Consider the following 27,224-nt stretch of genomic DNA (forward strand, 5'->3'; position numbering starts at 1 on the left):
AGAGAAAAATTCTGAAGAACATAAGGTATTGAAGAAAAGATAAGCATCTTCGAAGGAGGATATAATCAAATACACTGCATAGAGAGGAAAGAATGGCAACCTACAAGGCAGAATAGTTGAGATGGTTAAAATCATGGCAAATACATAGCCATATGTGTCCTTTAAAGAGAGTGAAGATGTGATGTGAGAATAAAGTTTAGGTAACAGGGCCAAATAGTTTAGAAGAGCTTGAGCCCACTAGGGAAAGGGCAATTTTGGATTGGGTGTTGTGTAATAAACCGGATTTGATTAGCAGCTTATGATAAAGGAACCTTTAAGAGGCAGTGATCATAATATGATAGAATTCACCCTACAGTCTGAGAGGGAGAAGCTAAATTCAGATGTATCAGGATTACAGGTGAGTAAAGGAACTAGAGTTATGAGAAAGGAGCTGGTGAAAGTTGATTGGAAGGGGACAATAGCAAGGATGCCAGCAAAAAGGCGAACAATTTTGGAAGGCACAAGATAGATTCATCCCAAAGAAGTTTTCTAAAAGGAGCATGAGACAACCATGGCTGACAAGGGAAGTCAAAGATTGCTTAAAAGCTAAAAGGAGAGCATAAAATGTAACAGAAATTAGTGGAAGCTTTTAAAAACCAATAGAAGGCTACTTAAAAAGCAACAAGGAGAGTAAAGATGAAATATGAAGGTAAGCTATTCCATAATATAAAATGGGACACCAGAAGTATTTACAGATATATAAAGAGTAAAAGAGAGGTGAGAGTGAATATTGGACTGCTGGAAAGCTATGCTGGAGTGTTAGTTTTAGGGGCAAGGAAATGGTGGATGTATTTTGTCAGTCTTCACTGTGGAGGACTCCAACAGTATGCCAGATATTCAAGACCATCAGGGGACAGAAATGAGTGTAGTTGCTATTACTCAGGAAAAGGTATTTGGGAAACTGAAAGTTCTGAAGTTAAATAACTCACCTCAATCAGATGGACTACATCCCAGGGTTCTGAACAAGGTAGCTGGAAAGATTGTGGATGCATTAGTAAAAATCTTTCAAGAATCCCTAGATTCTGGAGCCCTGGTCTGCTGTGTTCCTCCAGCATTTTGTGTATATTACTGCAACTGCTAATGATGTGGATGATGGATTTGATGACTTTGTTTGCAGATTGTACAAAGATAGATGGAGGGACACGTAGTGTTGAGGAAGCAGGGAGTCTGTTGAAGGACTTAGACAGATTAGGAGAATGGGCAAACAAATGGCAGATGGAATTCAGTGTATTGAAGTGTATGGTCATGCACATTGGTAGAAGTAATAAAGGCATAAGCAATTTTCTAAATCAGGAGCATATTCCAATTCTAAATGGAGCAGCATAGTAGCATTGTGATTAGCATAACACTTTACAGTACCTGTGACCCAGGTTCAATTCCCACTGCTGTCTATAAGGAGTTTGGGTGTTCTCCCTGTGACCACGTGGGTTTCCTCTTGGCTCTCCTGTTTCTTCACACAGTCCAAAGGCATACTGGTTAGATTAATTCATCATTGTAACTTGTCCCATGATTAGGCTAGGGCTTAATCGGGGTTTTCTGATCAGTGTGGTTCAAAGGGCCGGAGAGGCCTATTTCACAGTGTATCTCAATGAATAAATAAATAAATCAGGGATGCAAAGGGACTTGGGAGTCCTTGTGCAGGACTCCCGAAAGGTTAACTTGCAGTTGAGTTGGTGGTCAGGAAGGCAAATGCAATGTTAGCATTCATTTCAAGAGAACTAGAATATAAAAGCAAGGCTGTAATGTTGAGGCTTTATAAGGCATTGGTCAGAGCGCATCTGGAGATTTGTGAGCTCCTCATCTAAGAAAGAAGTGGGTCCAGAGGCAGTTCATGAGAATGATTCTGGGCATGAAATGGTTAACTTATGAGAAGCATTTGCTAGCTCTGGGCCTGTAGAAGAATGAGGGGGATCTCACTGAAAACTATTGAATATTGAAAATACTAAATAAAATGGACATGGAGAGGATGTTTCCTATAGTTTAGGACCAGAAGGCTCAGCCCTAGAATAGAGGGACATCCATTCAGAACAGAGATGAGAAGGAATTTATTTGGCTTGAGGGTGGTGAATCTGTGGAATTCATTGCCTCAGATGGCAATGGCAGCCAAGTCTTGGGTATATTTAAGGTGGAGGTTGATTGTTTCTTGATTAGTAAGGGTGTCAAAGCTAACAGGAAGGAGATAGGAGATTGGGGTTGAGAGGAATTATAAATCAGGTAGGATAGAACGGCGGAGCAGTCTCTGGCCGATTGCATAAATTCTGATCTGGTGTCTTATGGTCATACGGTACACAAAAGTTCTGTTGCTGTAAAGAGAGGTAAGATACTCATAAGAAAACAGAAAAAATGAAAGCAAAAAGGCAAGGGAGGAATGCAAGAAGTGAAGGAATAAGAGCGATCTCCAAAAAGCATATCATGAGGATGGAAGGTGAGAGGCTGGTGGTATAAAGCAGAGAGATAAAGGCAGTTAATATTCTGTGGCCGTGGGACATTTCTCGATGTACAGCCCCAGGGATCCTTAGTTAAATGAGCACAACTGAGCTCAGAGTCCTGGAAATTTTTAACGGCACGTTCTGCCAGTACATATCAAGTGGCAGAACCTCATCTCTTCGTGACTCTGTCAGAGAACCTTGCGGCGGTAATGAGGTCAGTTGAACAGTTGGGTTACGCTCTTCCGAGTATGTGGACTCTGAAAGAATCGGGGTAATTTCCATTTTCCACACTTGCCACAGTGCAATGTCCTCCTTGCAAAATTTCATTTGGGTAATTGGGTATTCAAGGGTTTATAAAGGCTCCAATTCAAAAATATTTAGGCTTTTACTAAGGAAATTGCTGGAAACGTAAGCTAATATATTACAGAGCAAAATAGAGTAACTGTACCCACAGTCCAGGTAATCCAATTGAAAGATTATGAAATGAACCTCAGAATATAATATGAAAGTATAGAGAAGGATACAAATGTGTGTGGTTAATTTCCATGCTAAATCATATTACCAACAGACTATGAAAAGAAACTTGAAATTGGATTAATGGGATGAAGTCAGAAGGGGGAGAAAATAAACAAAATACGTAATTGTAAAGAATTTTCAGCAATGGATCACTCAAACACAAACTCTGCATGGTCCTGGTGAAGAGTCTTGACCCGAAATGTCAGCTCTGTATTCCAAATTTAGTCCTGACCTTCCATGCAAAGCACACTACCATTCATTGCATATAATTCGTGGGTCAATTGTCCAAAAGCTGCCATCCTTTGTGAATCTAACAGTAGAGGAGCAGAACTTGGACAGATGCTGTTAGATAGCTACATTTAACTGCACATCTGCTCCTGGATTTGCAGTTTTCTTACATAGATAGGGCAAAAAACATTAGCCGCATCTTTATTTTTCATTAAGTTCTGGTCCATGTACGATAATGTAATGGGAAATTGTTTTTCACTTCACACTATTCTCAGCACATTAACTATATAGTATATTTGAAATAAAGTTACCTTGCGTAGATTGCTTCATCAACTTATTTAGCATGCCTTTTCACAATTATTCCCATCTTAAAAAGCTGGATACCTGCCCAGACATAATCCTTCCTCACATCAACAAACCAGTTGGTATGCTGCACATAATGAAGTCAGAATACAATAGATTGAAATGACTTATTGCTTCTGGGATGTTCAACAATTTATCCAATTACCAAGCATATTTAGAACAACTTGTTCACTCTTTTGCATGCTTTCTAACTCCAGAAACTTGTCAACTGTCAAGGATGTCTTTAAAAATAATACTTCCTGCAGTCTAACATATGTTATGATTAAGAATGAACAAAAATCAACCTATGCTTGCCATTTTGGAAAATATTTTATTTGGAGAGGAGTAGCATATTTAATCTCTAAAAGTGCATTTAAATTTTATGAGTTTAGGAAGTTGCCTTTTTCAATTTGCATCAGGATAATGAAATATAATTATGCAATAAGTCACCTGAGGTAATTATTGCAAGCTGTGATAAGTTTTTTGGTAGAATTGCCATTCCTACTAATAGCTGGGTCTTACAATTCTGTTCTCTATGGACTGAAGAGATCTACTGAGATTCAACGTACTTGTTCCATGATATGTTTTGCAGCTGTCAAATATGTTGATCCCTGCCATGCTGTTAATTCAGTATGAGGTGTCAAAAGAGGTCTTCTTAGTATAAACAGCCAAACACCTATTTTTCAGAAAATAAATGAGCTCACATTAAGAACACATCTGCTACCCATTGGTGAAGTTGGAGTTTATTGTCACCGTGCAGTTTGCTCATCACATTTACAGGCATGATATAGATGAAGTAAGACACTAATGTATCCAGGTGGTCAAGGTATGGGTAATCCAAACATATGATGTGTCCCAGTTAACTGGGATCCACTGTAATAGTAAGTGAGATTTACTTGGGGAGCTTATTTCAGCCACATAGCATATCAGAATCAGATTTATTATCACTGGCATGTATCAACTGCCTTTCTTGTATGTTGCAAAGGTCGATGACAAAGAAGAAATGATGTGTGCATTGTCCTCAGAAGATCATCTGATTTAATGAATATTTATGTTAGAGAAATCAAAGATATAAGGTTCTTTAGATTTGGTGTTGCATATTGTATGTTTGAGTAGTTTCAGGGTAAGCTTACATCAATAAACTTTTTCTGACTTTAACAATTACATTAAATAATGAGTATACCTTCCAGTACATTAACAATGGCTAATGGAGTCCCTGTACAAAGATTTGCAAAGGAAGCTTATCAAAAAAACTTAACAAACAGTACAACATGCTGGAAGAACTCAGCAGGTCGGGCAGCATCTGTGGAACCGAGCAGACAACGTTTCGGGCCAAGACTCTATCCTCAGGCATAAGAAGTTCTTTGAACTATCATAAAAACACTTTAGTAAACACATTCTTTAATGCACAAACGCAAACTGAGTAAACACATTTTTGTTACCTTAATCCCTTGTTTACTGTATTACATCTTATCAGCAATGGAAGAGATCACTTTTGTGTAAATCCAAAGTGTAAGGGATTTTTTGCCAGGTAGATTCTGAATTTAATTTAATTCAATGAATATCAAAGTAAAAGTATTCATTATTTCTTTATGAATGATTGATCTGCAAATGTAAACTTTAATCTACAATTTACAGAGGTTCACCATTTGAACTTCGTTTGGAATGAGCAGTGTCCGAATATACTCTCAGTATCCATTTTATTAGGTATGTCCTGCACAGGAGGTACCTAATAAAGTGGCTACTGAGTGTACGTTTATGGTCTTCTGCTGCTGTTGCCCATCCTCTGCAAGGTTCAACATGTTGCCCATTCAAAGATTTTCTTCTGTACCACAGTTGTAATGCATGGCTAATTGAGTTATTTGTTGCTTTTCTGTCAACTTGAAACAGACTGGCCATTCTCCTAAGACCTCAGACATTAACAAGGCATTTTTGTCCACGGAACTGCAACTCACCTTTGCATCTGCAACTTTCTTTATTTTTCACACCATTCTCTGTAAACTAGAGACTGTTGTGCGTGAAAATCCCAGGAAATTGGGGGTTTCTGAGATATTCAAAGCCCTCCTGTCAGCAGATCATTCCACAGTGAAAGTCACTTAGGCCACATTTATTCTCCATATTCTCATGTTTGGGCTGAACAACTGAACCTTTGACCATTCGTATGCCTTTTGCATTGAGTTGCTGTCTCATGATTGGCTGGGTATATATTAGCATTAATGAGCAAAGGTACCTAATAAAGTGGCCACTGACTGGAAATGTACTATTTCTAGGAGAATTACTGGGTATTTTTTAAATCTTTGCAATTATATACTGTATATCTGGATATTAGTTCAGAAGATTAGTTCTTAACCACATGATTGTTGAGAATGTTTATGTTAAGATTATTTAGAAGATTTTTAAAATAGATGGTGCACAGTTCAAGAACTTCTCCATTCGCAGATGACATAATCACAAGTTCTGTCCTGGATATTCCTAAGGTCATGATTTTTATCTATAATGCAGAGGTGACCCTTGAAGTCCATCTGTTTTATATGAGGAGTGATAAAATTAATCCCAACTCTGTGCCTGTTATAAGAATCACCCCTTATAACAATGATTAGTGAGGCACAGAAAGATCTGTATTTACCGACAAGTACCTTTATTGTCTAAGCTAACAAGTATGTGAATTCATACACTAAATGCCTTGTGTGCACACCTGCTAAGTATCCTTGACTCTCCTGAACAATCAAAGAATAGCAAAGGTATTACCTGGGCAAAGGAGTCTACACTGGCCAGGCATTCCTCATAGTCCCGATTCACTCATCACATATTCCACATTGGGTCGCTCACACTTGTATCTGTGATGGGTATTCTTAGAAGTTACTGCCACCAGTGCACATGAAGTATCCACTTTTATATCCGTTTTTACCAATTCAAATATCGCATAGCAGTGTCATTGCCCACAGGTCATGTGTCTGACCTTTACACCATGTTATTGGCTATGCTGCAAGATAGCATCTATTTATTCCCCTCTTCCCATCATGAAGTCAATAATTTATGGATCTTTGCTCTAAATCAGCAACCAGCTTAAATCAGTCCAGGCAGGCACCAATCCCAAGATTCACAAACCTGCATGTTATATCCAACCAAAGAACATCTCACAAATAACTTCTTATTTGGAAATTATCTCCAGTCCAGCAGATTATCTGGGGCATCATTGTGTCTTCTTTAAAACATTGATCAAGTCAAGCACTTCAAGCTCACAAAATGGAGAACAGAGTGTCTTGAAAAATGGCAGTCTCCATCCCCAAGCATGCAGCAAGAACTGTTTCCATTGTCTTCGATTCATTCAAATTCACTGATTTGTAGTCTGTTGTTCTTTCTCGCCAACGATGCCCCTACCTTTTCTTGACATTGTTGCATTATTTTCTCACCTCTGTGTTTTCGGCCAATTTCACTTCCAAAGGTTCCTATTAATAACCATTGTCCTATCAGACAGTACATCCCACGTCCTAACTACTTACTGTGTAAGAGAGCTTCTCATGTCATCTTTGGCTGTTTTGTCTCTAGCTTACCTTAGCTTTGTGCCATTAGCATCAGTTCCCCAATATTCACTCTGCGTGAAACAAGTTTTTTAGCCCCACAATTTCCTTTTAACCATATTGAAGACCATTGATCTCAGCTCTGACATTCAATCCAGGTAACTGTAATCCCCCATCACTGATGCACAGAACAAAAGTTCTCTTTCACTATCTTGGTATATTAATATGCACTCAGACCTAGCAGTCCTCCTAATGCACTCCTCTGCCTGGAAGACTACTGCAGGCTCTGACATGGGTGGTCTTAGGCAGTCCACAGAATTGAAGGTTACTTGCTTCCAGTGCACTTCTGTAGATTCTGATGTTGTATGAAGAGTTGGTTTGGGGACAGGAGACACTTCAACAGATAAGTTGGGAGCTACTTGAAAGGTTGAACTGCTGTTTCTATGACTTACATAAGCTTTTGTGAACATCCAGTGAAGAAACTCGTTGTTCTCAATTCCATCCCAAATCTTCTCAAATTTGAGTGACTGAGGACCAGAGGTTCCCACAAGACAACAGAAATGTTACACTTCTTCAAGAAAGATTTGAATATATCCTTGAAAATTTCTCTCTGTCCATCTAGCAATCTCCCCTCATGACAGAATAATGGAGTTGCTGGTTCACAATGCCAAAGACCTGGCTTCAACCCTTATCTCAGATGCTGTTTGTGTGGAGTTGTCATGTTCTCTGTGTGACTGTATGAGTTTCTTCTGACCATCCTCGTTTCCTCCCACATTTTAAAGATGTGTGAACTGTAGGTTAGTTATCCAAGCAACACACACAAAATGCTGGAGGAACCCAGCAGGCCATGCCAGACAATGTTTCGGGCCGACTGCACTTTTTTCCATAGATGCTGCCTGGCCTGCTGAGTTCCTCCAGCATTCTGTGTCTGTTGATCGGATTTCCAGCATCTGCAGATTCTCTCTTGTTTGAGGTTAACTATCCACTGCAAATTGCCTCTAGGGTGCAGTTATGGAATACAATCTGTTGGAGAGGGGGATGATGCTGGAAATGTGGGGAGAATAAAAAAAGGGGATTAGTGTAATATGTGTGATTGATGGTCAGCAGAGACCACATAGACTAAATGGGTCTGTTTCTATGTTAAATCACTCTCTGACTAGCCACTTTAACAGCCAGTTCACCTGTCCTTATGTATGCTTGAAAATGTAAAGTCATAATGGATAATTTTGTTATTCATTATCCAGTGCTAATCAAAAGCCACTTTAGAAATTCAAGACAATTTCAGACTATCTTTATTGCCATATCTCCCACTGAACTTGCCATCACTCATTCCTAGACCTAACCAGAGGAAATAATCTCTCTGCAACCTTTGATGAATCTTTTATTTTTCAATGCAATCACCTCCTATTCTAACACTTCCTCGTACTTTCTCTAATGGACTACTCCCTCATTGCAGTAATCAGTCTCGTGAATTTGTCTAACTCTGGCTATAGTAAAAAAAGAAAACACTCATCAGGTCAGAAGACCCTCCAACTCAAATTATTGACTCTTTCTCTTCCCACAGATCCGGCTTGACCTGAATATTTTCAGCATTTTCAATTTTTGTTTTATGCACCCAGAATATGGTCTATAGATTGCCACATCTAAATGGAATGGAATCTAAATGAGATGTCTCTTTACGGTACTAGTGACCAGGATTCAATTCCCTCCAATGACAATGAGTTTGTACCTTCTCCCCATGACCGCAAATGTTTCTACCGGGTGCTCTAGTTTCCTCCCACAGTCCAAAGACCTACATACCTGTTGGTAGGTTAATTGGTCATTGTAAAATGTCTCATGATTAGGCTAAGTTTAAACTGGGGGGAATTGCTGGGTGGGGTGGCTCGAGGACTGGAAGAGCCTAATCTGCACCCAATAAATAAATAAACAGCTTCCATTCACTCATTAATCAGAAACCTTATTCTTAGAAATGTATCCCATTTTCAGCCCAGAGAAGTCTCTAATCCCCTTGATTCCTTGCAGTTTAGCAAACTGCAAATCTCTCTTTCCTAGTTATGATGAAGCTCTCCAACCTGAGCATTAATTCTCTCCACATAATTAACCTGATCTACTGAGGATTTTCAGCATTGTCGGCTTTCATTCTACATTTCCACTCTGCCACTATTTTTTTTAAGATCCAAGCTAAGTAGCTCTTTCTTTTCATAAAGAGACCATCCATTTCTTAAAATGAGGTCCCACCCAAGCTATGTACGATCACAGCAAGGCATTTACAGTAAAGGTGAAAATACCATTTGCCTTCCTAATTGCTTGCTGTTCCTACCTATTTACTTTCAGATCTCATGAACTAGCCATGCGAGAATCCCCTTTATACCAACATTTACAAGCTTCTTACCATTGTAAAGTATACTGTTTGCCTGTTCTTCTCCCCATTTTCTCACATTGTACACCAGTTGTCTTCTTGTTGCTCTATCTATCCACCTTTGCAGACATCATCTCTTTGTAGTTCACTTTGCCGGACAGCTTTATATAATCAACAAAGTTGCATTGTTTGTGTTCTGTCTTTTCATCGATTGCACATACCTGACAGCCAATAGTGACCCCTTTGGTCACATCATAATGTTCTCTAGGACACAAGTAATCACTCGATATTATTCAGGTATGCTTATGCGATAAAGTAATCTCCGCTAAATTCAGTACTTTCTTCATTTCTAATCTTGTTGATCTGAACTAGTTTCTTCTCCAGAGAACAGATTTAATCCTTCCAAGGCTACGTACATGACCTCTGGTTCTGCATCTCTCTCTTCTGGTAAGACGGCAGAGTGTGAGAATGCAGCTCCTCTCTGGAGCCAACCAAAGGTGCTTTTATTCTTTGTAAAATTAGTTTTTACAATCCAAAGACAATTCTACTCCAAGAATATCAGGTACCGCAGTGCAACTCCGTCAGTGAGCTGCTCATTGATCAGAGTAGCTGGACTGGTGTCGGATCTTGGAGAGAGAGAGAGGGCCAGGATGTTGAAAGAGAGTTGGCTGAGGTGTCGAGGAGCCCTTTGGAAAATCGGAGGATTCTGCCGGTGTGTCGGAGGAGCCGGTTTGGATTCAGAAGAGCTGACCTGGCTGCAGGCTGTGTTGTTGACCGCTACTCAGAAGTATTGAATTTATATGTGGGGAATTATCTCAGACATTTCACTTGCAATTGCAAGATTCTGTTGGACAGTGATAATGTAAGCTGCTGCAGGCCTGTTACCTTTGTCTGGTGCGGGGACAGATGACATGGGAGCTGTGTAGCCTTGTTTATAGGCCTCAAGCCTCAGGCTTGCCTGCTGCTGCAGGCCAGGTGAGAGACACAGAAGTGTTTACAGCATGGCGTCCGAGCTTGGCTGGGACCTGGCCTCTCCCATGTTTGAGGGGTGAAACGACAGGCTGGATTGTGTGCATCTGTACACTGCTATGAGACTATAGCATTGATTGCTCGACATTGTCACTCAGGGTCTTGGACCATGTTTATGTTTTCCTTTTGAGTGAATATGCTTCTTCGGTTGCTATTTTGAATTATGTTACTTGCCATTTTTGAATGGCTGCTTGCTATTTTGAATGTTTTACACCTTGATCCCAGAGGAATGCTGTCTCGTTCAGCTGTATCTATGTATGGTTTGAATGATAATTAAACTTGATTTGATTGATTTGATTTGACTTTACACCAAATCTTATTTTGACAGTGGCAAATTTCTATGGATCAATTGGTTTTTGGTAACAACACAGCAACATTGCCTTATCACAGTTTTCAATAACCTTCCACCGACCCTAGGACAGCATAGTGATAAGTGCAATCACTTTACAGTGCCAGCAATCACCAGTTTGGAGCTTGTGTATGGAGCTTGTGATTGTGATTGTGTTGGCTGGACCCATGGTGACACTTGCAGACATAATCCTCATACCGTGTTAGTCGTTGATGCAAAATGACTCATTTCACTGTATGTTTCAATTTCGACATACATGTGACAAATAAAACTAATCTTTTTCAATCTTCTTCCATGGAGTTGACATTCCTTTCACTTCTGAGACGGGTTTTTACACCTGAGGGCATCATAGGAAGCTGCTGCAATATTAACATGTAGTTTGAAGTCAGATCTGCTGCGGGGGTTATCAACAGCAGCTGAGAGAAGCTGGGCTGATCACAATAGAATGGCAAGGGGACTCTCCAGTTCTGCACTCAACTTCTTACTTCTTGAAGACATGAGTGTCTGTTATCATTCTGCTGATATGAAGCTTGTCACTGTTTTTCAGGTAATTCTTTACCCGACTTCCAATAGTCCAAAGGCACCCGAATTGCACAAGATGGTTACTCCAAAAAATAGCCAAGATTCAGATCTGAAAATTCGGCTAGCAGTAAGAATGGATAAACCTCCTAACATGAAGCATTGTGGGTAAGTCTGCAGTAGTAATGAAACTTTTTACAGATGGAAAGCGTAACAGCGGGTTTCTGGTACACATGAAATCTGGGGACATTAGGGGGAAATGGTTCTTGCCATTTGCAGGAGTTTACAGTATCACATTCAGTTGCACTGGATTTAGGAAGTTAGGGGTTTTTTTTGAAATCATTTAAGTTGTGCAGAACGTGATTATCCAATGTACCTGGTGGGAGACATTGAAGATTCTTTTCATAAATACTGCCTCACTGTTAACGTTAGAAATTATGGACTATCCTCTATTGAGCCTGCTTGATCTTGACCTCTCTGTATTGTCTCAACAAATGAAAGGCCAACATGCTCTAATTAATTTAACACAGATATATTGTGTTAAATTAGTTAAAATATACATCACTAGCATTTCCTTTGTTTGCTATTTGAAGAAAGACTCTTGCTCACTTAATGACTTTATATCGCCCAGGAAAGTGCTGAAGAAACACAGGCTGCATCTGTGGAGGGAAACAAACAGGCGACATTTTGTCCCAAGATCCTTCATCAGGCCTTTCCTCCATCTGGCAGAACTGGTACCCCCCCCCCCCCTTAACACCATCTCTTACAGCTCCTCCTACTTTCTGTAGAGCACAGAGGTATTGCCATGGGCCCTCGCATGGGCCCAGCTATGCCTCTCTTGTTGTTGGCTCCGTGGAACAGTGTGTGTTGCAAACCCACACCAGTAACACATCACAACTCTTTCTCCACTACATTGGAAAACACTTCTGGTGCTGCTTCCAGCGCCCGGCAGAGCTAGTCAATTTTATCAAATTCACCATCAACTTACACCCCACTCTCAAATTTACTCAGTGTTTCTCCAGCACTTCCTTCTCTTTCCCTGAACTCTTTGTCTCCAGTTATCTACCAATATCTTTTACAAATGTACTGACTCCCACAGTTACCTTGACTATGCCTCTTCCCACCTTGTCACTTGAAAAGATGCTATTCTCTTTTCTCAGTTACTTTATCTCCACTCTGTCTCTTCTCATGATGTGGCTTTGATTCAAGGATATGTCAGATGTTCCCTTTTTTCAGAAAATGGGGTTTCTCCTGCACCACTGCCTATGCTGCCTTCACACATATCTCCTTCCTTTCCTGCACATCTCTCTACATTTTATCTCAACCCCATCCCCATTACCAACATAGCAGTCCTTGTCGTCATCTACCACTCTGTGAGCTTTCGCATACATCGCATAATTCTCTCTAAATTGAGCCACCAGGCACACCTGCCCCCTCTGTTCCGCTCTTCACTTTCCACAGGAAATAGTCTCTCTGCAACTCCCTTATCCACTCACCCTTCCCTACCAATCATCCCCCAGGCATAATTATGATGACCTATAATGCTGTTTTAACACTATTAAAAGGTGGTAATTTCTAAGCTTCTGTATGGTACAATTTGTAGTATATTGTGGTTCAGTTTTTATCTGGGCTAATGAATACATATAAGCTGTAGGAGGCATCACTAGAAATGTAAAGCACATAAGTGTCTAACAATAAGCAACAATGTGCAGAGATGTATGATTAGAATATGGTAATTGAAATTAGTAAAGGTGCGATGAAAGCTTCAAAGATAGTCTTAAATATATCTGTGAATGTGGTGCTGAGTCTAAGAAGAATGCTGTCCTCTGTACCACTAATATGATGAACTGACAAGTGAGGCTTCGGGCCTACTCCATGGTACGGACCTGAGGATCCAATTTTGTTTGGAATGTTGTTGTGGCTTCAATTGTTTACATAATTTGTGTTTTTCCCCCTTTCTCTTGCACATCAGATGTTGGTCTTTTTTCTTTAATCGGGTTCTTTCGGGTTTCTTGCTTTGTGGCTACTTATAAGCAAACAAATCTCAAGGCTTTATAATTTATACACTCTTTGATAATAAATATACTTTGAATCTCAAATATTATAATAAATAGATTATCTTTAATGTAACAATATTTTAGTTGTTTAGAATTAATGCTTGTAAATGTTGTAGGAAGGTGTTGCAGTTCCTTTATTTTTCTGTATTTGGTTGTGAATTCAAAAGTCATTTGTCCAGTCCATAAAATGAGTCAATTGACACATTACAGGGGGATGGGTGGGGTAAAGGATATGACTGTTGCTTTCTTATTTACAGCAGAACCTGTGTGTAAATCATTTAGTTTGATCAGCCCTGGGTTTGTGCTCTACCAGCTGAAGATTTTCTGATTTTCTGAAAAAGGAATGCATTGCAGTTTGTGGTTCATATTCCTTTCACAATTTTGATTTCACTGAATATGCAGGAATTTGAATTTCAGCCTTAATCGAAGGCAAAAATTAATGAGCCATTTTAATAAACTACTCAAGAGCAAGGATAAACTTTACACTCAGTTGACCTTTTCCCTCTGTGATTCTATCCTTAAGTATCAATGGTATTAATTATTTTACAGCTCCTGCTCCCATTAAATATAATGTCTTCAGGTGATCTATCCTTGACCCTTTTGGGCAACAATATTAGAAAATGTGCTGTCAGTTTTCATCTGGACACAGTTGACATATGTCTCACCAGTTCCCTTACACCCTTCATTGTTTCTAACTTCTCTGACACCATGCTCAGTATCCCCTGCTGGAGAGGATGGAAATTTCTCTAAATTTGATCATTGCCTGATTGTAAGCCTATGAAGGTGTAGCTCAGTCAGATTCACCGGTTGAATAGAAAAGTCAGTGCCTCACAGCAGTTTGGGCCCTTGAGCAGCACCCAATCGGAGAATGGAAGCCTGAGAAGATGTAGCTCAGTCAGGTTCACTGATTGAGTAAAGGGCAGCACCTTGTGATTGAGCAGAAGCCAATCAGCATTCAAGATTGATTGGCAAGAACAAATTAAAGTAAGGCAAGAGCAAACAGAGCAGCCATCATTGTGGTGGTCAGAGTTAAATTGGAAATTCTTTAGGATTCTACTCTTCGAGGCGCCATCAAGAAAAGGCTTCAGTCAGAGAAGGTAATAAAAGCTATAGGTAGATTTTTTTTACTTGCACAGTTTACAGTCGTTCAGTTAGAACAGTAAAGGTGCCAGGCAGGATAGTGAAATGCTCCTCTTGCCGGATGTGGGAAGGCAGGGAGACCTCCAGCATCCCTGACGACTACACCTGCAGAAAGTGCACCCAGTTGCAGCTTCTAGCAATCCGTGTAAAGGAACTGGATCTGGAACTGGCTGAACTCTGAAACATTTGAGAAGCTGAGGGGGTGACAGGTAGGACATAGTGAGTGGTAGTTACACCCAAGGTGCAGAAAACAGGAAACTAGGTGACAGTTAAGAAAGGAAAAGGGTTTAAGCAGCCAGTGCAGAGTACCATGGTGGGCATCCCCCTCAACAGCAGGTATAGCAGAGGAACGTCACAGCACTTGGTCTCTGGTACTGAGTCTGACTCTGCCAACTCAGTAGGGAAGTGGGCAAGAGCTGATCTGTGGTGAAACGGAAAGGAGGCTCTGTGAATGAGATTGCCAGATGGTACATCGTCTCCTTGGTGCCAGGATCTGGGACATTTTGGACTCAGTCCTTGGAATTCTTAGGTGAGAGGGTGAACAGCCAGAGTTCATGGACAATGCAGGTACCCAAGACATAGGTAGGAAGATTGACAAGATTTTGCAAAGTGATTTCAGGGAGTTAAGTGGTAAGTTGAAAGGCAAGAACTCCAGGGCTGTGACCTCAGGATCACTGCCTATGCCTTGTGCTAATGAGGACAGAAACAGGAAGATTCTAAGGAGTTGCTGTAAGAGGAAGGGCTTCAGATTTTTGGATCATTGGACTCTCTTCCAGGGAAGGTGGGACCTGTATGGAAGAGGCTGTTTGCACCTGAACTGGAGGGGAACTAATGTCCTAGTGGGCAGATTTGTTACTGCTGTATGGTATGGTTTAAACAAGAGTTGCAGGGAGATGGGGATCAGAGAGAGAGAAGAGTTAGTGAAGGGGTTGTAGAAACAGATGTAGTTAAGACCTCAGACAAAGTTAGGAATCAAAAGGTTGAGGACGGTGTGACTAGTGTCCTCAGCTGCATATATTTCAATGCAGAAGCATCGTAGGAAAGTCAGGTAAGCTCAGGACATAGATTCATTCGCAACATTCCTAACGCTGAGCCCTATTTACACTCAGTCAATCACTGGTTGGACCACATTGTGCACTTGCCCAACACTAGATTCACAAAACAGACACTCCAGTCCAAAAAGATTTAAACACATCATCGAAGCCTCCGTGAAACTGTAGCGTTCTCACTGACCTCGAGGAAAGCATGGTCCTTGTCCACTCTGAGTGTAGGCGGATCATTCAGGATGACAATGAGTCAAGTCAAGTCACTTTTTATTGTCATTTCGACCATAACTGCTGGTACAGTACACAGTACATTTTTCAGGACCGTGGTACTACATGAAACAGTACAAAAATTTCACTGAACTACGTAAAAAGAGCACAGAAAAAAACTACACTAGACTACAGACCTACCCAGGACTGCATAAAGTGCACAAAACAGGGCAGATATTACAATAAATAATAAACAAGACAATAGGCACAGTAGAGGGCAGTAAGTTGGTGTCAGTCCAGTTTCTGGGTATTGAGGAGTCTGACGTACTTAAAGGACATGCAAAAGTTTTGTCTAAATGGACAGAGGAGCACACTAGCTATTCAGCCTTCTCCCTCTCAAATGCTTCATGTCCTGGGTGGGTCTGTAGCATAGTTAAATCTTCCCTTATTAGACTCAGAACCCACGCAGCTGGAATGCCAGCAAGTCATGCCTGATTCTCAAGAAACCATGATAACATGATACAGCATAGAACAGTATAGTAAAGGAACAGGCCCTTTTGCCCACAATGCGGTGCCGAACTAATTAAATAGACTAAACTAATCTCTCCTGCCTTTACAATGTCCATATCCTTCCATTTTCCTCACATTCTAATTGTCTCTTAAAAGACAGCAATGTTTCCACCTCTACCACCACCTCAGGCAGTGCATTCCTGCCACCCACCCCTCTGAGTTAAAAAAACTTGATCTTCGCATCTCCTTTGAAATTACCCTCCCTCACCTTAAATGTATGCCCTCTGGTGTAAAACATTTCAATCCTGGGAAAAGGGTACTGTCTATCTAATCTATCTATGCCTCTCATAATCTTATAAACCTGTATCAGATCTCCCGATAGAGGATTAACTAGTGCAAACCGAAGCACTCAAAAACATCAACACTGCAAAGCTTAATGTTGATATGTGTGACAAACAGAAGGAATGGAGTAGAGCAAATGTTTTAAGTTACTAAACTTATTGTAATTGAGTTTTAAAATGGTTTAATAAAAATTATTTCTTTATATGTTTCTAAATAGTAAAATTAACTTAGTTTTAGTTAATTATTGATATAAGTGATATCTATGTTATAATTATTGAAATAATGCAGCCCCTTTTGTGCTGTGGGAAATGTCTATTAGGCTATCCTTTTGTGTGTTGATTAACAGCTTAATATTGCCAGATGCTCGGTAGAAGCACAGTCAATAAACTGATTAGTCTTTTAGTCCAGCTACGGATCTTGTTTCCACTGAGATAGAAAGGACTGCATGGAATTAACTGATTAGTTGAGCAAAACGTTGATTCATGCATCAAGCATCAGCATGATTGCTTCATTTGTCAGTCCTGTGCTACTTATTTTCCCTAATTTGTCAATCTTGTGCTACTTAATGTTCCTAGCACATTGTAATTCTGAAGTTACTTGTGTTTTTTTTTCTCTTTTGTTATTTAGTGATAACGTATATTAGGTTACTAAGATATTAGATAATGATCTCTAATATCTTTAGTTTTGAGCACAGTATTTGAACTGAGCAAATAATTTAAGACGGTCCATCAGGCAAGAATATTAATTTATTCTGTTCTGTGGTCTGGGGAAGATCATGCTTTTAAATGCTTTATCAAATGAATTAAGTTTGAGCAACTTTGATATCAAAATTGGAATCGTTGCATGTTGAAAGGATATCTTGAAACTGTAGTAATACTCAGGGCTATATTATAGGGAGATAAGTTTATCAAAGGATTGTCACAATATAACTAATATAAACAACCTAGTGCTTATTTGACTATGAACTAAAAGGAACTGATGTTGTATCTCTAAAATACTATGGCATACAGCAGTTTTAAAGGCCTTTGTTAAGGAACTGTGCAATGCCCTGTGTTTCTTGCTTTACTAGATTTCTCCTATATCATAATACTGAGTTTCCTAGACACCAAGTTAAACACAGCTTTGTATCTATTCTAATAATACTTATTATGAGCCATGTTAGGCGCAACACTGCAGTTGGAGTTTCTTGATTATTATGCAGTTACTGATGGAACACTTGGACAGGTTATTTATGATTGAATATTTTAGTGAGGTACATAGAGTAAAGTTTAGAGGGTTTTTGCCGTACAGTAGCACTTTCTGTCCTCTTCTCGATAAAGCTCTGGCTCTAGTGGAAGCTAAGGTGCAGAGTCTCAGACAGCAAAAGAGCAGTAAAGCTTCACTTCTCAACATTGCTCTTTGGGAATGTCAGAAAGTCATTGGAGATGTCCTTCCTTTTAGAGTTATAAACATAGGTGACACACTTGGTCTCGTGATGTGTACAGTTGCTATGCAAAGTTGAAAGTAAATTTATTTTCAAAGTACATATATGTTACCATGTACTACTCTGAGATTCTTGTTCTTGTGGGCATTCTCAGGAAATACAAAGTAACACAATAGGATCAATGAAGAATCACACACAATAAGACAGACAAACAGCCAACCAATGTGCAAAAGAAGACAAATTGTGTAAACAAAAAAATAAAATGTTTGTAACAGTGTCATACAAAAATTAAACAAAAATCAAAATAGTAACAATAAATCAATGAGCTTTAAATATCAAGAACATGACAGTCCTTGAAAGTGAGTCCATACATTGTGGAACAATTCAGTGATGGCATGAGTGAAGTTATCCCCTCTGGTTCAAGAGCCTGATGGTTGAGGGGTAGTAACTATTCCTGAACCTGATGGTATGGGTCCTGAGGCTCCTGTATCTCCTTACTGTGAGAGGAGAGCATGGCCTGGGTGGTGAGATACCTGATGATGGATGCTGCTTTCCTGCGACAGCACTCCTTGCAGATGTGGTCTTTGGCGGGGGGGGAGGATTTTACCAATGTAGACTGGGCTGTGTCTGTAACTTTTTATAGGCTTTTCTGTTCAAGGGCATTGCTGCTTCCCAACCAGGCCGTGATAAATGCAATCATGTCAGTAAACTCTCCAACACACATCTGTGGAAGTTCGTTGAAGTTCCCCCAAATGTGAACTTCAATAAAACCATGAAGTATTTTTGTTCAGAAATAGAACCACGATCTACTTCCCTAGATATGAAGCATTGAATAAGGTCAAATTAGTGACCTTCTCAACAACTTGATTAATTTTCATTTTGTCAAGGTCTTAAAAGAAATCAGTAGCATCCAGCTCACCATTGAAATATATTGAACAGCAGGAAAAGGAACTTGCCATCATTTACCTCATGGACACAAACCAAACTCAGAAAATATGGTCCCCATTCAGAAAACCTTGTTATGTCTATTGGTCTACTTTGACTCACAGTCAGTCAATGCCTTAATTTCAAAACTGAATTCTTAGTTTTACGATCCTATCATCTCCACACCCCTCTCATCTTTCCATGCTCTTCTGTGCCATGTTTTCTCATTTTATAATTCTCCACGACAGCTGTGGTGCTCTGATGATAGCCTTTTGATTTCAATCCTTCCACCAATGGCAGCCACACATTCAGTTGCCAAGGATTTAAATTCTGGGTGCTCATCCCTAATCCCCTACACATATTTACATTTAGAGAGATACAGCGCAGAAACAGACCTTTCAAGCCACTGAATCCTCACTGAATGATAACCACACATTTACACTAATCCTAATCACTTAATTCTCCACACACTCTTCGCTAATATCTCCTATCTGCTTTGAGTTCAATTTAGTTTACTGATAGTCTATGCTGCCACATGCTATGTTAAGTGTATAAATACAAATTGTTTTCTTAGATTATACTGTATTTGTATGATAAGGAAAATAATGATGGTGATTGTGTGTACCACTTTGAGAATATTCAAAATACAATAAGTAAGCATGTGTTTTCCCCTCTTCCTCCCACAGCCATTAACTCTGTTATGATGTGAGTGATTTTTAAACTGAAAATGACTTGGAAATCTGACTCAAAGAAAGATTAAGCACTGCAGAAAGAAGAAACCATACTAGTTCATATTAAATCCTCTTAAATGATAGCCTACGTTGCTCTGATAATTTTGCATCGTCACATTTTACTATCACAATTTTTTTCAGTGCCACTGACTTTCGTCACTTGTGATCTATTTTCAGAATACTCTGACAACATGCAGCAAATGGTTGATGTTGGAAGCTGTACCAGTCTGTACTGAATTACTTTAATTTGTCTCTTTCCTAGATACAAATTATGCAGGAATGAGAGCACAGCAAGAAGAAGTATCATAGACTTAAATTTGTTGGTTTATCAGGGGCGTGGATCAATTTGGTCATCATGTGTATGATTCTGATATAATCACAATGGTGTGAAACCATTTGGATATTATGCAGGTAGAAATATTTGGTTAATAGGCGACTGAGAATATTTGAAATTTTTGGGATAGCTTCAGTATTCTTAAGTGCAAATCTACTGGGGACTCATGGACACAAACAGACTCGGAAATCGCAGACACAAGTCTAATGCTTATCGAGAGGTGGAAGTATAAACTTCACTACTCATTGTGCACCAGTACAAAGCTTGTTATTGCATGGTTGAGTTTACTTGGGTGTAAATCATCTGGTTGGAGTGTTGAGAGGAAAATGAGGCAGAGCATCGACTCACTTGTGATCCATTAATGTGAATAGGTAGAAAGACATGCAAGCTCTGTAATGCACAATGTTCCCAGAATACTTCTACCATCTTTCCATCTACTCTCTTAAGAGTGAGAAATATAATATAAATAAGGCCCTAGGAATGTACCAAAATATCCACTATCAAAGTTTCTGGACTTGCAGATGGTAGGCTTGCATAGTAGGTGACTTGATAGTCCTTTTTCTTCTACAACAGTTATTGATTGGTTTAAATTTATTTATACTGCAGCCGTTACAACATGTTAATAAACCAATCAGAATCAAAAACAGGTTTATTATCACCTACATGTTTGTCACCTAAATTTGTTAACAGCAGCAGCAGTTCAATGCAATACATAATCTAGAAGAAGAAAAATTAATGATAAATAAATTACAGTATACGTGTATTGAATAGATTAAAAATCATGCAAAAACAGAAATAATATATATTTTAAAAGTGAGGTAGTGTTAATGGGTTCAATTTTCATTTAGGAATTGGATAGCAGAGATGAAGAAGCTGTTCCTGAATCGCTGAGTGTGTGTTTTCTGGCTTCTGTACCTCCTACCTGATGGTAACAGTGAGAAAAAGGCACGTCCTGGGTGTTGGAGATCCTTAATAATGGACGCTGCCTTTCTGAGACACCACCCCTTGAAGATGTCCTGGGTACATTGTAGGCTAGTACCCAAGATGAAGCAGACTAAATTTACAACCATCTGCCACTTCTTTTGGTCCTGTGCAATTGCACCCCCACCCATAACAGACAGTAATGCAGCCTGTCAGAATGCTCTCCACAGTACATCAATAGAACTTTATGAGTGTTTTTATTGACAAACCAAATATTTTTAAATTGGTAATGAATTACAGCCACTGTCTTGCCTTCTTTATAACTGCATTGATATGTTGGGAATAGGTTAAATCCTCAGAGACCTTGACACCCAGGAACTTGAAGCTGCTCACTCTCACCACTTCTGATCCCTCAGAGGATTGGTATGTGTTTCTTCATCTTACCCTTCCTGAAGTCCACAATCAGCTCTTTCGACTTACTGACGTTGAGTGCCAGGTTGTTGCTGCGACACCACTCCACTAGATGGTATATCTTGCTCCTGTGTGCCCTCTTGTCACCACTGAGATTCTACCAACAATGGTTGTATCGTCAGCAAATTTATAGATGGTATTTGAGCTACACAGAGCCACAATCATCTTCACACAAGCAATTGCCCAACAGCTAGCCAGATTTCACTGCTGCCATCTGCATCTTAAAAAGCCATTAAGAAATTGTACACTGAATACAAAGAAATTGAAACAGTCAAAATTTATTATACAGTCAGAATCACTGCCAAATTGACTCTTACAATACTTTTTGTTAAATGCAACAAATTTGACAAATGTGCTGGTGTAAGAATTTTTTAAGTGCTTGGGGCATCATCATAGCGTAGTAGTTAGTGCAAATGCTATTGTAGCTGCAGTGTACTCTGTAAGAAGTTTGCACATTCCTTCCTGTGAGTGCATGGGTTTCTTCTGGGCGCTCCAGTTTCATCCTACACTCCAAAGACATACCGATTAATAGGCTAAATGGTCAATGTAAATTTTTCTATGATTAAACTACGGTTGCTGGGCTATGCGGCTCATTCAGCCAGAAGATCCTATTCTGTGTGGTACCGCTAAATAAAAGAAATTAATAAAGGGACCTGTTATTGGAAGACAAGAACTTTGATGGTTATGGATGGGACCTATATGTTAGTCCAGAACATGGGTTGAGATTTTTTGCCAAAACAGAACGACGACTTGGAAGGTCATTTGGAAGAAGTTTTTCATCACAATTTTGTGATGGTTAGACATTCTCCATCATTGTTCAATTCATAATTTTCTCCAAACCCATCCACATGGCTTCCTGACAACCATTGATCCTTGCTTATTGTTGATGGAACTTTTGATACCAATTTTGAAAATAATCAGTCTTGAATTTTATCAGTAACACTTCTAGGATATTTAGTAGATTAATGTGGATATTTAAAGATGGTTCAGGGTGTTCTTAACACTGGAATTAGTAGCTGACCTCCAGTTCAGTACAATTCAGCTATCCTCTCAAGGGCTTAAATGAAATGTAGCTATACATAAATTGATAAATTGATAACAATCCCTGGAATATTGCAGTGAGTCTTCTTTATATGATTGCTATTAATGAAAGTAAGAGACAAGCTCTTGAGATTAAGGCCATAAGATATAGGAGCAGAAGTAGACCATTTGGCCCATTGAGTCTGCTCTTCTATTCAATCATGGGCTGATCCAATTCTTCCAGTCATCCCCATTCCCCTACCTTCTCCCTATACCCTTTGATCCCCTGGATAATCAACAACTTATCTATCTCTGTCTTAAATACACCCAGTGTCTTGGCCTCCACGGACACTCATTGCAACAAATTCCACAGATTTACCACCTTACAACTAAAGTAATTTCTCCACATCTCTGTTCTATATGGACGTCCTTCAATCCTGAAGTCATGTCCTTTTGTCCTAGACTCCCCTACCTAATAAAATAACTTTGCCATATCTAATCAGGCCTTTTAAAATTCATAATATTTCTATGAGATTTCCCCTCATTGTCCTGATTTGAGCCATGCAGCATATTACATTAAATACTAGATGATGCAGAATGACAAACATCATAATGTAATCTCTTAAGGATTGCAAAAAGGTCACAACTTTGTTCTTGAAGGCTGTGAATCATAAGAATCAGTGCTCACTAGGGATTTTAATGAGATATCTGGAGCCAAACCAAATCTATACTGTAAGAACACTTCCCGTTTCTGTGTCCATCAAACATTAAAGTCATGAATCTGTTCATTAGTGAACACAATGGCAAAGATTGAGTGGCAATTATGGGATCAGGTTACAGATAAACTCTCAGGGCTACAATGGGGTTGATCTGACTGTTTTTTTAAAAAACACTGGAATCAGTACTGTGAGAAAGATATAACAGTAGCCACTTTATTAAGTACCTCCTGTAACTAATGAAGTGGTCACTGAGTGTATGTTCATGATCTTCTGTTGCTGTACTCATCCACTTCAATGTTCCATGTGTTGTTCATTCAGAGATGCTCTTCTGCACACCACTGTTGTAACGTGTGGTTACTCGAGTTACTGTCACCTTCTTGTCAGCTTGAACCAGTCTAGCCATTCTCCTCGACCTTTCCTATGAACAAAGCATTTTTGTCCACAGACCTGCCACTTACTGAATGTTTTTCTTTTGTTTTTCAACAATTCTCTGTAAACTCTAGAGATCGTTTTGTGTGAAAATCCCAGGAAATCAACAGTTTCTGAGATGCTCAAACCACCCCATCTGGCACCAACAATCATTCCATTGTCAAAGTCACTTAGATCACATGTCTTTCTCATTCTAATGTTTGCCCTGAACAACAAATGAAGCTCTTGAGCATGTCAGCACCTTTTATGCATTGAGTTGCTGCCATTTCATTGGCTGATTAAATATTTGTAATAATGACCGGATGTATAGGTGTACCTAATAAAGTGGCCACTTAATGTATATACCAATGAATAATAGACAAATCCTCAACCTTTCACCTAAACTCCTCACCAAGGAATTGACTAAGTATGGCAAAAGTATTGACTAAGTTGATGGCAAAAATATTCAGTAAAATATCTTGTCTTAGCTTTGTATCAACATACACATGAGTTATTGAATAAATTAGTTCATTCTTTTCATAAATTCACTGAAATGAGAGCCGCACTTTAAAGTTGGGAAGTATCTTCCATTTATTTATTTCAGGCTCTTGCAAAAACTGAAATATTAAGTGTGCAAATTACTTAGCAGGGTTTATTGACAGCATGAATAACAAGACTTAAATCTATTCAGATAGCCCATGATAATTCAAAATTAAGTAGTTTCTTCAGTAAAGGTTAACATTATCGTGTTGAATTTATGAAAATTGAAGGATTAGTTTTTATGATAAAACTTTCTAGGTCATTGAAAGACCAACAACGTTAGACAGAGCATTGAAAATAGATTGAAGTTTATATAGAGCAACACAAAATACTGAAGGAACTCAGCACGTCAGTCAGCATCAATAGAAGGGAATATTTTGCTGCACCTGCTAACTGGCCTGTAGATCCCTTTCTTTAAAAGAGTGGTGTTAATTTTGCTGTTTTCCAGTCCTCTGAGATCCCTTGAAAATCTAGTGAACTTTGGAAAGCTACAAAGAACACTGTCAACAGCTGCCTTTGTGGAATTCCAGATGCAGGCCATCAGTTTGGTTTTATTCTAGTAGATCCACAGAGGAAGTATGAGAGCTTGTGTCATCAAGAACAATTGAATAGGTTCAGAGTTTTTATTTTACCCAATGAGAAGGCAGTACATACAATTGGGTGAGGTTAGGCAACATTATAGATTAGATAATGATAGGTTAGACAGCTAATCACTTTTCCAATGGTAGGGGCATTTAAAACTAGAGGGCATAAGCTTAAGGTGAGAGCGATGAGGTTTATAGGAGATCTGAAAGGTAAAATCTTCACAGAGTATTTCATATCTGGAATGAGATGCCAGAAGAAAAAGTGAAGACAGAACCAGTAACAACATTTAAGACAGATACTTAAATGAGCATGGCAAAGAAGAATATGGAATTGATGCAGGAAAATGGGATATTACATGGTCACCAAGTCTGAATCCTGGAACTCCTTATCCAGAGCATTATGGGAATATCTTCACCAGGGTGGCTGCAGCAACTTGCCACGACCATCTTGAGGACAGTTAGACACAAATAATAAATGCTGCTCTTCCCAGTCATCCCCAGATTCTGAAATATGAAGAACATAGAAAAACCTTTACAATATTTTCTTTTGATCTAATGCAATTGTTCATTTGCTTAGTTAATCACAGATGTACAATTCACCCCATGGAGTTTAAGCTTGTCAGTGGAATACATAATTGCTGTGGTTTATGAAATATATTTTTAAATATTTTTCAATACTACCCCTCAAGTAATTTTCAATCCATTTTAGTAAACTGGCCTTTCTTAACTACATGATGGTGTTTATTGGAAATCATCATGTCAAACGGCATCTATGGAAAGAAATAAACAGTTAACATTTATAAGAAGAAGAAGGGGTGAAAATGGCATACAAGCTAGAAGGAGATAGGTGAAGCCAAGTGGGTGAGGAAGAGGGAATGAAATGAGAAGCAGGAAAGTGATAGATGGAAAATGTAAAGGACTGAAGATGAAGGAATTTGATAGAAGAGGAGAGTCAACCATGGGAGAAAGGGAAGGAGGAAGGGCACCAGGGTGAGGTGATAGGCAGATGAGGAGAAGAGGAGAGGTAAGAGGGGAGCCAGAGGTGGGGGTGGAAAAAGGGGGAAGGGATGGGGAAAAATTACAGAAAGATAGAGAAATTGACGTTCATGCCATCAGGTTAAAGGCTACCTAGACGGAATATGAGGTTTTGCTCCTCCAACCTCAGAGTGACCATATAGTGGCAGAAGAGGAGGCCACTGGCCAACATTTGAGAAAGGAAATGGGGATACGAATTAAAAGGGTTGGCCAGCAGGAAATCCTGCTTGTTATGGGAAGAGCAAACATACTTGCCAAAGCAGTCCTCCAAATTACATTAGGTCTCACCAATGTAGAGGAGACCATATCATGAGCACCAGATACAGTATACAACCCCAACAGATTTGAAGGTGAAGTGTTGCCTCACCTAGAAGTACCATTAGGGCCCTAAATGAAAGTGAGGGAGGAGGAGAATGAGCAGGTGTAGGACTTCTTCCACTTGCAGGGTTAGGTGCCAGGTTGGAGTTTAGTAGGGAGGGATGAATGGACAAGGGAATCATGGAGAGGGCAACCCCGCAGAAAGTGAAGAGTTTGGGGTAGGTAAAGATGTGTTTGGCAGTAAGATCCCACTGAAGGTGGTGAAAGTTGCGGAAAATATGGGCTAGATGTTCACTGCTATCTTCAGCCTCTCACTTCGGTAGTATGTGGTACCCATATGCTTCAAGCAGGCTTCAGTCATCCAAGTGCCCAAGATGAGTGTGGTAACCGGCCTCAATAACTATCACCCAGTGGCACTTACATTCACAGTGATGAGGTGTTTGAAATGCTGGTGTTGTAATAAATCATCTCCTGTCTGAGTGGTGACTTGGATCAATACCAATTTGCCCACTGAAGCAACAGCTCTACAGCAGATGCTATCTCATTGGCTCTTCACACAACCCTGAACACCTGGACACCAAAGAAGCATACATCAGGATGGTCTTTATCTATTACAGCTCAACGTTTCATACCTTCATCACCTCAAAACTAATTAGTAAACTCCAGGAGCTGGGCGTCAACACGCCCTTGTGCAACTGGATCCGAGATGACCTCATTTACAGTCCCCAGTCAGTTCGGCTTGGCAAAAGCATCTCATCCACAAACTCCACCAGCACAGGTGCACCACAGGGATATGGGCTTACCCCTTGCTCTACTCATTTTACACCTATAACTGTGTGGCCAAGTACAGCTCCAATACTATCCTCATGTTTGCTGATGGCACCACTGTTATGGACCATGTCAAAGTTGGTAATGAATCAGGATACAGGAGGGAGTTAGAAAATTTGGCTGAGGGGTGTCATAACAACAACCTCTCACTTAATCTCAGCAAAACCAAGGAACTGATTGCAGACTTCAGGAGAGGGAAACTGAGATCCATGAGCCAAAACTCATTGGAGGAGCAGAGGTGGAGAGGGTCAGTAATTTTAACTACTAGGTATCTATCTCAGAGGACCTGTCCTGGACTCATCATATAAATGTAATTGCAAAGAAAGCACAACAAT

General features: G+C 39.6%; 1 protein-coding gene across 9 annotated transcripts in view; it reads left to right on the forward strand.

Annotated features, from left to right (window-relative positions):
- cadps2 (Ca++-dependent secretion activator 2) overlaps positions 1-27,224 on the forward strand; it is a 676,394-nt gene that overhangs the window by 333,319 nt on the left and 315,851 nt on the right. For all 9 annotated transcript variants that reach the window (XM_059977930.1, XM_059977932.1, XM_059977934.1 and 6 more), the window contains one exon: positions 11,360-11,499. In XM_059977930.1, the coding sequence (XP_059833913.1) occupies positions 11,360-11,499 (140 nt within the window). The remainder of the gene's footprint in view (positions 1-11,359; positions 11,500-27,224) is intronic.

This window comes from Hypanus sabinus, chromosome 8 (assembly GCF_030144855.1).
Source record: "Hypanus sabinus isolate sHypSab1 chromosome 8, sHypSab1.hap1, whole genome shotgun sequence".
In the NCBI taxonomy this organism is placed as follows: Eukaryota; Metazoa; Chordata; class Chondrichthyes; order Myliobatiformes; family Dasyatidae; genus Hypanus; species Hypanus sabinus.